Source organism: Chionomys nivalis, chromosome 19 (genome assembly GCF_950005125.1).
Source record: "Chionomys nivalis chromosome 19, mChiNiv1.1, whole genome shotgun sequence".
In the NCBI taxonomy this organism is placed as follows: Eukaryota; Metazoa; Chordata; class Mammalia; order Rodentia; family Cricetidae; genus Chionomys; species Chionomys nivalis.
This window is the reverse complement of record NC_080104.1, coordinates 59,660,809-59,673,941: the sequence shown is the minus strand read 5'-3', so window position 1 is coordinate 59,673,941 and position 13,133 is coordinate 59,660,809. Positions and strand designations below refer to the sequence as shown.

General features: G+C 45.0%; 1 protein-coding gene across 2 annotated transcripts in view; it reads right to left on the bottom strand.

The window, feature by feature from the left end:
* The window catches only part of Fkbp5 (FKBP prolyl isomerase 5), an 84,355-nt gene that overhangs the window by 28,340 nt on the left and 42,882 nt on the right, over positions 1 to 13,133 (bottom strand). For both annotated transcript variants that reach the window (XM_057751236.1, XM_057751237.1), the window contains exons 4-5: positions 2,667 to 2,809; positions 1,753 to 1,867 (exon numbers count right to left, since the gene is read on the bottom strand). In XM_057751236.1, the coding sequence (XP_057607219.1) occupies positions 1,753 to 1,867; positions 2,667 to 2,809 (258 nt within the window). The remainder of the gene's footprint in view (positions 1 to 1,752; positions 1,868 to 2,666; positions 2,810 to 13,133) is intronic.

The window sequence follows — 13,133 nt, the reverse complement described above, 5'->3', positions numbered from 1 at the left end:
CTAAACTGGGAGATAGTCTATCAAATGGAAATTGTATTCAAAAGTGTCAGCCATAGGAAATGAAGATTAATTTACTGCAAGGGAATAAAGCCATGAAAGCTAAATGCAAGTCCAGATTCTGAATTTGAGACCGGACTACAGGACTAGAAAAGAGTTAGTGAGGTAGTGGGTGTGGGAAACAAAATTCCTGCTCATGACAAATGCCCCGTGGATGCATATGATCTTAATACCCGGAGAAAAACAGTCTGAAGCAGCCTGCAAATTTCCTCTAAATCTAAATTTTTTTCCAAACAAAGTTAAAAATATGATTTTTACTGAACACCCAAATCAAGGTTTAGTCTCACCGGCTTCAAGGCCACCTCTACAAGTGGTAGTTTTGTACTGCTATAATTTGGGAAAACTGTTCTTTTTAATTTAGTTGTCAAAAGCCCCCCAGTTAAAAACACATTATGAAGCCAAGTGGTGGTGGCACACGCCTTTCATCCCAGCACTCGGGAGGCAGAGGTAGGCAGATCTCTGTGAGTTCGAGGCCAGCATGGTCTACAGAGCTAGTTCCAAGACAGCTAGGACTGTTACACAGAGAAACCTTGCCTCAAGAAACCAAAATAAATAAAAAAGCAGTAACAATAAACAAAACAAAAAATCCACCACCAAAACATTATGAAGCTGGGCATGGGAGTGTTCACCTTTAATCCCAGCATTTGGGAGGCAGAGGCAAGCAGATCAAGTTCAGGGTCAGCCTGGTCTAAATAGTGAGCTCCAGGACAGCTAGGGCTACAAAGAGAAACCCTGCCTCAGAAAACCAAAATCAAAAAACAAAAAACAAAGAAAGAGAGAAAATACTAAACCTGATTTAATTGTTAGACTTGTGTAATGAAATATGAGTCCAAACAGTATGTACATGCTGAAATTAAAAACTCGGTTATTCTGGTTGTTTTAGGTAGACTTTCCTCTGAATGAGCCTTTTCTAAATGTCCCTGTTTAGTGACTTGGTTTCTTCCGGAAGCGCGTCTTTCTCACGACTCCCTTTTGAAGACATCAGCTCAGTACAGAAGGTTTTATGGACTGCCCAGTGCGTGTCAGACACACAGCAGATGCTGCAAGTAGCAAGCAAAGAAGCAAAACCCTGAGTTCAGGCAGGTGGGCAGGACTGATGTAAGTAGGGGCGATCAGTGTATGGTGTGCTCGGGGAGGGACTCCGTTTCCTAGTCTTCAGAGGAAGATATGAAAATAGCTCCAGGTTGGCTTGGCAACTGGAAAACAGCACTTGATCCCAGGCAACCCCACACAGAACGAACACAGCTGCCCAACTCCACCGGTCTGCTCAGCAGCTCCGCAATCTTGGGCCATTTATATGACATCACGGAAGTAATTTTCTTCACTCGGGGATAATAAATCTCACCTTCTAAGTTACTGTGAGAAAGACAGAGAAAAATGCCCTCCAGGGATCTAGGGACTGAGAATTATTTGGTAGACAGGACTATTGTATATATGTTTTTGAGTTTATAGATGCTGACAGATGCCTGGAACGCACATTAAATTAGTATTTAACAAATAAAGCTATTAGATGAATGCTGAATCTAAAACTGTTCTTGAGATATATATTCAACGCACTAGTTATTTTATCAATTTTTTATATCGTATATGTGTGCACCCTGGAGAGCAGAAGAAGGTGCTGGATTCTCTGGAACTGGGGTCCTGGCAGATGCAGGTCTCACACCACGGAGAACGGCCCCCAAGAGCAGGACTCACCCTCCACCGTCGCCCCTTCGTTTGGGTTGGAGTAGCCTTCTCCTTTCCGCTTGATTCTACGGATGATGCCTGAATCCTCAAACAAGTCCTCGCCTTTGAAATCAAGAAGTTCAATCTAGAACAGAAAAGTCCAAGTCAGCTGACCAGTTATTTTATGAGACTCTAAACTCCATCTTTATCTTTATGGCTCAGGGAGAGGAAGCAGAGAAGGCAAACAATGCACTGTGCACCACTTGGAAACGGCTCCGCGGAATGACAAGGTCTAGGACCGCATCCTGGGAGGCGCAGAGCAAAGGCAGGCAGGAAACACTAGGACAGCGGCCTCGTGGGCACAAGGCCAGGGCCACAAGGTGCCGGCGATGAACAGCTTTGCCTGACTCGGACGCTACCAGTTTCCACGCCTGATTTATGAAGTTTTCATCCTAAAATAGGAAACTTAAGAATCTGGCCTTCGGCTGACTGAAGACACACTTTCACCTCGCTAGATAACAATCAAGTTTTACCAATTATGTGCAACTAATTCAACACAGGCTGAACAATACCCTAGCACTTACAGCTCCTGATGATGAGCGGATAGTCGTGACCTTCACAACTTCCCATTTTAACGCGTCTATCACCACCGTTTCCGGCCTGTCAGTTTTGAGTATGTCTTACTGCCCCTGCTGACCAGAGCTTGTATTTCTAAATCTGCATCTTTTGTTTGTTTGGATATGCCCACTTAGTGCCAGAGACACACGAGACACATGGCTAAGAAAGCACAGGCACATCCCCTGGGTGTGGGGGAGACAATTCAAGAAGCTAAGCTCAAAAATAAATAAGCCGGAGCGGGTTCTCAGCGCAAACTCGGCTCCTCTCCCACTGCTGCAGACAGCTCAGCACATGCCGGCAAGGCAGGTGACGACACACACACTTGCCTCAAAAAAGAGGGTCGCATTCGGGGGGATTTTCGGGAGGCTGCCCGCAGAGCCGTAGGCGTATTCTGGTTTACACACCAAGTGGCAGACCTCTCCTTTCTTCATGGTAGACACGCCAATGTCCCAGGCTTTGATAACCTGGCCTAAGAGAAAGCAAGAAAACAGGTTGCTTCAAACAAAGGTCAAATCAGTCTGTCAAATCACAAGAACTATAAAATCTGGATGTTTGCTTCCCTGCCAGTTCCAGAACCTCGGCTTTACTGCTCGACTGCAGGACTGCAGCAGGCTGCCTGTACGCTGTCACTACTTACAAGCTCTTGTTCGGGTGTTTGCTTTGGATTTTGATTTCAAGACAGGGTTGCTCTGCGTAGGCCTGGCTGTCCAAAAACTCACAGATCTGCCTGCCTCTACTTCCCCAGCACTGTGTCACGGTATCTGGGTAGTGTCTTTTTTTGGGTCAGCCATATAGTCTAGCACAAGCTAGGCTAGAACTCCCAGTTCTCCTGCTGATTGCCTGTCTCGAGGATGCTGGGATGACAGGCGTGCCCTCGGGTAATACACACAGCTCTTATCATGTGCAGCATTCACTAGGCTTCCTTGTGGGGCCCGGAGAGAGGGTTCAGTGGTTAGAGCACTGGCTGCTCTTCCACAAGACCCAGGTTCAATTCCCATCACCCACATGGCAGCATACAAGTGTCTGTAACTGCAGTTCCAGGGGAGCCGACATCCTCAAAGACATGCGTGCAGACAAAACATCAATGCACATAATAAACAAACAATGTCTCATTGTAAGCAGTCACCAACCATTTGGGAAACAACAGAGAATTTAAGCAACAACAAAACACACTTGAGATGATTATCATCAATTAAAACCTTTAACATTTGGGCTAGAGCGATGTCTCACTTGGCAAACTACTTGTTGACAAGCTTGCTGACCTGGTTTTGATTCCTGGAACTCAAGTGTTAAGATGAATGAACTGATTCTGGCAAGACTGCTCTCTGACCTACACGCACGTGCACGCACACGCGCACACACACATTTGTACTTTAAAAATTAATAAAAACACTTAAGCCTTTAAAGTAGGACAAGTGGAGTGACAGAGAACTGGACCCTGTATGTACGAAAGCAGGTAGAAAGCATTTGCTGTTGCTATTCCAGACTTCAGTTTAACATTCAACTCTGAACTCCTTTTTATTTAACAACTTCATCTTCTTTATTCCCAGAGGGAGGACACAGATTTTAGGATTAAGAGTGCTAGATCCCAACCTCAGGTCTGCCCCTTAGTAGCTTTGAAGACTTATGTAAGTTTAATCTGTTCCCTGACCCTAAAACCTTAAATAACAGCACCCAGCTCTTCCAGTGCACATGAAGTCGTGAAAACTGGTAGGAAATAGTGCTTTTCTTCACGCCCCAGCTCGCCGGTCCTCCTCATTTCTATATTTATTTATTACGTTCTTTTTGAGACAGGATTTCTGTATAGTCATGGCAGTCATGGCTGTACTGGAACTTGCCTTGTAGACATGGCCAGCTTAGAATTCAAAGATCCGCCTGTTCCCCCCCACCCCCCCGGACTGGCATTAGTCACGCGCCACCACCCAGCTCCCACCGCATTCTTCCTCTTTAAGACAAGGTTCCCCTTTGGGGCCTGTCCTGGAACTAGCTCTTGTAGACCAGGCTGGTCTCAAACTCACAGATCCGCCTGCCTCTGCTTCTGCCTCCCGAGTGCTGGGATTAAAGGTGTGCGCCACCACCGCCCTGCCCACCTCATTCTTAATAGCTACACAGTACTACAATCTCCTATGGAGAAATGTATTACCAACAACCTTGTAATGAGGATATATATTTAGATACTTTATGCAAGTGTATCTAGCGTGTAAATTCCTAGGTGAAGTTCAATTGGTAACAACTAATACCCAAGAGCCTTTACAAAATGGCTATCTCAATGTATCTGTGCACACACTCAGTTCTGAGAGCGGCCTGGAATCACTGGGAGAGATTGAAAGCCTGGGACTGAGGCTGTTTTTCCGACACCCTTCAAACACCGTGTTTCCACTTCACCGCTGACACCTTTAGAACAGCAACAGAACAAATATCCACAACCCTAATAATCTGAGGACAGACACCTCACACCGAGCCATCTCTCTAGAGCCCATGGGGCAAACATGTGTTTATCGTTGGGTGCACTACTGTGTGTCTGCTGAAACCAAGGGGCCCACCAGGGACAACAATGTGAAAGCTCACGCCTCCTCCTCTCCTCTAGGAACTCTGCAGTGCACTAGGTATCGCCACACCAAGATACTTGAGTTGTCACTGTTGTCATGTTCCCAAGGCTGACCTCCAACTCCTTCGTCACCAGGGATCGCCCTGAATTCTCACGGTCCTGCCCCCACCTCCCCAGTGCTGGAACTGCAGGTGTGCACACCACACCACTTCCCCGACCTGGATTCTGAAGAGCAATACCAGGAAAACCTCTGAAATCCTGGCAACCCAGGGAACTATCGATGTCCTTTAAATTATAGACATAATCTTTGCTTGTGTATTGAATTGTTACATGCCTAGTCTTAAAACTGGGAGGGTTTGTTCTTTGGCTCTGCAGTCTTCTCAACATAGTTCACATAATAAAAGTTATTTTCTCAAAGACATCTGAACACATGACCTTTAGTAAGCACAGCAGCCCATCTTTTGTAATGTGTATTGTTCCATCGACGACCACTGAGCAGTCCTGACTCTAACTGTTGTAGAGAGGCTGCTTGCTCGTCCTGGCCGCCCAGAACCGAAATAATCACACAGAAACTGTATTCATTAAATCACTTCTTGGCCCATTAACTCTAGTTTCTTATTGGCTAACTCTTAAATCTTAATTTAACCCATTTCTATTAATCTGTGTATCGCCACGTGGCTGTGGCTTACAGGCTAAAGTTCTGGTGTCTGTCTCCAGCGGGGCTACATAGCTTCTGTCTCCGCCTTCTTCCTCCCAGCATTCAGTTTAGTTTTCCCCACCTATCTCTATTCCCTGTGCAGGCCCAAGACAGTTTCTTTATTAACCAATGGTATTCACAGCATACAGAGGGGAATCCCACATCACTAACTCCACATGGCTTCCTTTGTACAGTGAAAGCCTGTAGCTGATATGATCCAGATTGGTTGGTATGTCAGTAAACTGTTAAGTGAAGAATTATGCAAACACATACATAACTCATTTTATAAAACATGGACAACCTAGTAATTCATAGTGTGTTAGCGACCAAGGCTTCGTCTGTGAGTATGGCCATTCTAGGTTATAGCAATGTTACCTTGATGTGGAATGAGAGCTGAACGATACAGGCAATCAGTATGTAGGTTCTTCTGGTGAAGTGTTCTGAGGGTGACTTAATTTAATTCTTTTACCCACCTCTCATTCAAGGATGCTTTTAGAATTTCTTGTAACAAACCTTTCTAGAGTATCCTACAAGTTTCTCTTATATCTAGTTTTTCTTTTTTTTTTAATATTTATTTATTTATTATGTATACAATATTCTGTCTGTGTGTATGCCTGAAGGCCAGAAGAGGGCGCCAGACCTCCTTACAGATGGTTGCGAGCCACCATGTGGTTGCTGGGAATTGAACCCAGGACCTTTGGAAGAGCAGGCAATGCTCTTAGCCACTGAGCCATCTCTCCAGCCCCTATCTAGTTTTTCATTATATCTAATGAAACAAGATACTTGGAAAAAGTACACATAGTTAGGTTTAAATTAAAAATGTACTCCTTGGCACTCGCCAGTGCTCAGACACATGCAGTTAGGCCTCTGTGTTGTCAGAGGTTGGCCTGGGGCTCACATCAAGGCCATGTTGTTCTCCCACTGAGCATAAACAAGCTTATAAAACACCAACATCAGACGAGGTCACTGTATAACCATCACAAACCCAGACAAAACAAGAACACCTAAAAAATTATCTAAGCTTGGATAAAAAAGGTCGTTGTGTATCCTACAAAAAACCAAACAGCCCCCTCTCCTGGCTGATACGGGCGACTGTTGCATCCTACATGGGCCGCCCTAGTCCTATTCTGCTCCAGGCAGAAATCGTCATTCTTAAGAGGAGGCTCACCCTGCATCCTCACTGTTCTGCTTGTTCAGAAGGCCCCCATATCCTACTGACGTCCTTTCTACATGCATCCTCCGATGCTCCACGGAGCTCACTATGTACATTCTCTCTGGAGAGGACCAATGTCCAGGTCACTCGTGGGCACAGTTGGGGATAACCGCTCTGCTTGGCAGGACCCCGTCGTATCACTCAGGGTCTGCAAACGACTAGAGCAAAATCTAGTCCGGACCTAGTTAAGCACAGCCGAGCGCATTCCCTTGAGTGCAGTTCATAGGAGAACCACTGGGCCAGACAGATAAACATTTCAAAGACTCTTCATCTTTAGGGTCTTTAGCTTGCAGATAGACTATGCCAAAAATAAGCTGGGTGGTGGGGGCACACGCCTTTAATCCCAGGACTTAGGAGGCAAAGGCAGGCAGATCTCTTTGAGTTCGAGGCTACCTGGTCTACAAGAGCTAGTTCCAGGACAGGCTCCAAAGCTAGAGAGAAACTCTGTCTTGAAAAAAAAAAAAATCTAGAAAATGTATTTTTATATTTGATATGGACCTCAGTTTTACTATTTCAAACACAATGTATCAATTCTAGTTCTAGTCCACTTGCAACAAAATATCAAATACCATACATTTATATCTCTTATACTTACATAAACACTGGCAACTTGAGTTTCAAGACAGGGGCTGACAAATAGCTCAGTGCATCAAGTATGAGGCTCTGACTTACATCCTCAGCTCCATGTAAAAGCCAGGCCTTGTACGTGTGCTACCTAATCCCAGTACTGGGAGACAGAGACAAGATCCCAATTCACACAGGACGGCCAGTGTAGCTGAATGGGTGAGCCCTAGGTCCCAATGACCTAACTCAAAAGCAATATGGACGGCTCCCAAGGCTGACATCTGATCTCTACACCTATGCACACAAACGAGAAGATGACACACATCTGCACAATACACAAGTAAATAAAATGCACACCAAACCCCAGGATAAGAGCAATACACTGTATTTTTTTCCTTCTTCTGTACTGGTGTGTGTGTGTGTGTGTGTGTGTGTGTGTATTCTGGTTAAAAAACCCATGTGAGTTGGGTGGTGGTGGAGCACATCTTTGATCCAGCACTTGGGAGCAGGGACAGGCCTCCAAGTTTGAGGCCAGCCTGTTCTACAGAGTGCGCTCCAGGAGAGCCATAGCTCCACTGAGAAAACAGTGCCTCGAGAAAACAAAAACCCCATATACTTTAAACAACGCATTAAAGTTTACTCACCTGACACTTTCCTTTATAATACAGACTGCTTTATTAGTAACTGCCTACATTAGTGATTCTTACTGCATAACTCCTCTTGCTGACTCCAAACATGTTTAACTGTGGCAAACAGTTATTTAATCTTAAACATTTTCAGGGAGCACTTGGTGTGACGACACCTACAAGGCTGTGTGACTCAGCTCCAGAATGCTCTCATTTTGCCCATCTGAAACTTTATACCTGGATCACACACCCCGTTTCCCCCTGCCCTCAGTCACCAGCAATCACTTGTTCTGTGTTTTGGAAAGTGCCACTCTGTAAATACTTAATACAAATGGAGTCACAAAGTGTCCATTTTTGTGACCAGAGTATTTCATGTAGCATAATGTCTTTGGGGTTGATCACCGGTGTAGTATACGACAAACTTTCCTTCTCCTTCAAGACCAAGTCAGGCTGCACACAATGTCTGCCAGTCACCTGCTGATGACACTTCGAATGCTTGCCCCTTTCGGTCACTAAGGTGCTGTGAACGTGTATAAATGAGACCCTTCACACAGTTCTTCTGGATACCTATCCAGAAGCGGACTGCTGCATCATAAGTGAGTCTTTGTGTTTATTTTTTGAAACTATTTTTAATGATTTATTTACTTATATTTTATGTGCATTGGTGTTTTGCCTGCACATATGTCTTTGGGAGAGCATCGGATCTCCTGGAACTGGAGTTACAGACAGCTGTGAGCTGCCATGTGGGGCTGAGAATTGAACCCAGGTTCTCTAGAAGAGTAGCCAGTGCTTTTAACTGCTGAGCCATCTCTCCAGTACCTTTCTTCTTTTTCTTCTCCTTTTCCCCCTTCTTTCTTCTCTTCCTCTTTTTCTTTTTTTAGTTTTTTGAGACAGGTTTTTATGTAGCCCTGGCTGTCCTGGTACTCACTATGTAGACCAGGCTGGCCTTGAACTTTGAGATTCACCTGCCTCTGCCTCATGAGTGCTGGGATATGCCTTTTTATAAAGGTGGCATCATCCTACCTTCCAAGAGAAGAGAAAGATTCCTCCATCTCCCCTATCCTCATCAATGCTCCCTTCCCTCCATCTTTTAAACAGCATCCATGCAAACTCTGTTGTAATATGAGCGGCGGGGCTGTGTCCCCGGCACCCGGCCGCCCGCATGGCTTTACCCAAAATAATTACACGGAAACTGTATTCTTTTGAACACTGCCTAGCCCATTAGTTCTAGCCTCTTATTGGCTAGCTCTTACATATTGATCTAACCCATTTCTAATATTCTGTGTAGTACCACGAGCTGGCTTACCAGGAAAGATCTTAACCTGCGTCTGTCTGGAGTGGGAGAATCATGGCGACTTCTGACTCAGCTTCTTTCTCCCAGCATTCTGTTCTGTTTACTCCACCCACCTAAGGGCTAGCCTATAAATGGGCCAAGGCAGTTTCTTTATTAAATGAAAGTAACTCCTCCATCAAACGTGTAAGAATTTCATCGCCCTGCGTTTGGCTGTACTAGTGACAAATGATGCCGGGTACCCTCCCGCGTCAACTGGACACCTGTATGCCTGCTCCCCTGGCACTACACTGCCTCAAACTCCAGAGTGGCTGGATTGCAGGCATGTGCGACCCTGGCTCCGCTCCTCCATTTTTAAGACTATTTGTTGTATTGAGCATATTCACCGTGCACCAGAGACCAGCTGCTTCCTAGACAGCCTTCTGTCCATTCCGTAGATCCTTTCAGTTACTGTATCCCATACTGAGGAGAAAACACTTTTTTTAAAAAAAAACTTTTTTTTTTAAATATTTTTTATTTATTTATTAAGTATACAATATTCTGTCTGCACATATGCCTGCAGGCCAGAAGAGGGCACCAGATCTCATTACAGATGGTTGTGAGCCACCATGTGGTTGCTGGGAATTGAACTCAGGACCTTTGGAAGAGCAGGCAATGCTCTTAACCGCTGAGCCATCTCTCCAGCCCCTAAAAAAAACTTTTGTGTTTATATTTTTGGTGTTCGTATTGTTCCAACATTACTGCCACATCTAATGACATGAAGCTTTTCTTGTTTTCTTCTGGTAGTGTCAGTTTTTGCTCGTAGGCTTTGGTTTTTATTCCACATCAAGTTGCTAATCACATACGATGCACAGTAAGGGACCAATTCATTCTTTCCTAAAAGCATATTAAAATCTGATCGCATGAAAGTGGTACAGTATCTCAGCGGGAAAGTGAACTACTTCAGATCACCTTCCTTACACGCTCGTGTACTCTGAACCGCAGGGAAAGCACACACATGAGCTGTCTGCAGAGGAATAAGGGACCCGCGGAAACAGAAGGAGCGTGTGCTCAACCACAAACAGCTCCTGACACTGGGCACACACTCAGTCCTTTCTAGTAAGTGTATTTTACCGGTGTAAAATGTCTTTCAGGCTTAGCAGAATGATATAAAATAAGCTTCCTTCCAAGCACACATTAACGTCACGGCCCCATCAAGCAAGCGCATGCAACTTGCTTCTTCTAAACCCTGAGGAGAGCAGCTGGTGTAGAGCAGGCACAGCGCACATGTGGGCTCTCCTGGACTGGGCTGTTTCACACCTACGGTCTGACGAAACTTCAGAAACACTACCCGGGGGCTGAGTCACGGCTGAGTCATTGTGTACAAGTGAACAAACACCATACATAACCTCTTTGTACTTCCGTCTCCTCATACATGAACAAAAGCACTTTCATGCTAGCAGATTCTAAACACACTCACACTTTAAATGCAGGGATACATTTAAAAGCTGTATACTTAGTGATTTCTACCAAGGGAGTAATAGACAATGTTAAGTCTTTCAAGCAATAACAATGTTGGGGAAACTGGACATTTAATTTTTCTGACCCCCAAAATGTGACGTGGATAGACAGGAAATTTTAAGAAAGCACTTGCTTTGTTTTACTTGGTACTTTACAGTCAAGGAAGAATGCTTCTGAGAAAGAATGAATTTGAATGCCACCACCCCAAACAAAATAACAATAAACACACAAGGGAAACTGTCCCCCCTCCTATCCTGTAACACACTTCACAGTGGTAACAACCAGTCCATAGACTGGTTCAGAGTTTCTTTCCCAACATCCCGGGACAAAGAGGCCGGCTAAGCATTGCTTCAGAAGGTTTATATGCCTGCACAGTAAGACTTACAACATGAGACATCACAATAGTTTTTATTGTGACTGCAGTGAAAACTTTAAAGCCAGCCAGTAATCTTCTGATGAAATAACAACAATAAACACCTAAGTGTGCACGACGTTAGGCAGATCTACGCAATGACACGCACTGTTTTCATCTCAACATCACACCATAGTCTATAGTAATAAAATAGTCATTCAATCATCAGTGAAGATGATGAAAGACAGTGTAAGGAGGCTACAGAGCGAACAATGGGCACGTGAGCAGTGTAGACGCACAGCCCTCTGCTGTCCATGCAGTTTTCAATAAAGTTTTTACAGTCAGGCTCATAATAGTTCCATTTAAATACTAATGGCCAGCAGGGTGTGGTGGTGCACGCCTTTAATCCCAGCACTCAGGAGGCAAAGGCAGGCGGCCCTACAGAGCGAGTTCTAGGACAGGCAGAGCTACATAGAGAAGGCTATGTCTCAAAACAAAACAAAATACTAAAGTCAAACTAGACTCCCCAAATTACATGGAACTTCTTGTTAGACTATCTCTACACATTTCCTTGGGAAAGGAATACTGTGAGGTCAGTGAGCGCCAGATGGCATGTATACTACCTTTAGTTTTTATCTTGAAGTAGCTACTGTTAGAAAATATTAATATAAAATCTAAATAGCCTGACTATCTTTTTTATTTTTTTCTCTTTTTCTGAGAAAGGGTCTTGCTGTGAAGTCCAACTCAGCCTTGAACTTACAGTCTTAACATGCCTCCAGTGCTGGGTGATTTTATGTCAACTTGACCAAAGCTAGAGTCATCTGAGAGGAGAGAGCCTCAATTAAGAAAATGTCTCCACAACATCAGGCTGTAAGCAGGTCTATAGGGCATTTTCTTAATTAGTGATCTATGGGGGAGGGTGCAGCCCACTGTGGGTGGGGCCATCCCTGGGCTGGTGATCCTGGGTTCTATAAGAAAGCAGGCTGAGCAAGTCATGAAGAGCAAGCCAGTAAGCAACATTCTCCATGGTCTCTGCATCAGCTCCTGCCTCCAGGATCCTGCCCTGCTTCACTTTCTGTCCTCGCTGCCTTCAGGGATGGACTACAACATGGAAGCCTAAGTCAAGTAAACCCCTCCCCCAATCCGCTTTGGTCACGGTGGTTCTGTTTCAGCAACAGAAACCCTAACTAGGACACCCCCAACTGCTGGGAAGAGTGTCTATATGCCTGGCTTGGGTTTCTTTGTTCTACGGTCAACTGAGACCACACTGCTTCTGACCCTCCTGCCTCCAGTCTCCCAAGTGCAGGGATCACAGGCCTGTACCACTATACAAAGGACCAAACGCTAGGGGAGCACTCTAACAACTGAAGAACACCCCAGTCCTGAGCTGTCATTTCTAGTGACATAAAAGTGAACCGTGTTTCATTTAATATAAGCCAAGATGAATTCATTTGTTTACTTCTGACTGAAGATGTAGGGAAAGTACAAACCCGCACAGAGAGCTAGGAAATGGTAGAAAAGCGGGGTCACAGACTTCTCAGGTGACTGTGTCAAAAGTGGACAGGAGTCAAAAGGTCATCTGCAACGCGGGATGTGAGAGCTCATCAAAGGTCTTTTCAGACTGTATTGTGCCGACACCACCGGCCTAGCGTGTACTCTGAATGGACGACCTGTGCACACTTGACCTTATGTATCTGCCAAGTGAGGAAGATATTCCAACGGTGACCAATTTCACCCACCGTCTAGCAGAAAAATCCCTCACTCATACCCATGGCTCTCTCACAGAAAAGGCTTATGTCTGAGGAAGCTGTAAGCACACAGCAGACACAAATTTTTAAAACCTTTTACGTGAAAAGGCAGCGACAAACACTGTCAGCTGTCTTCCTCAGAGTGGCAGGCCTACCTCATTCCCTGTCAGGAAATGCCTGCTAAGTCTGAGTAATCAGACTGCCCTCTCACATATAGCTGGGGTTTCACAGAAACACGGAGCTCTCCTGTTCCC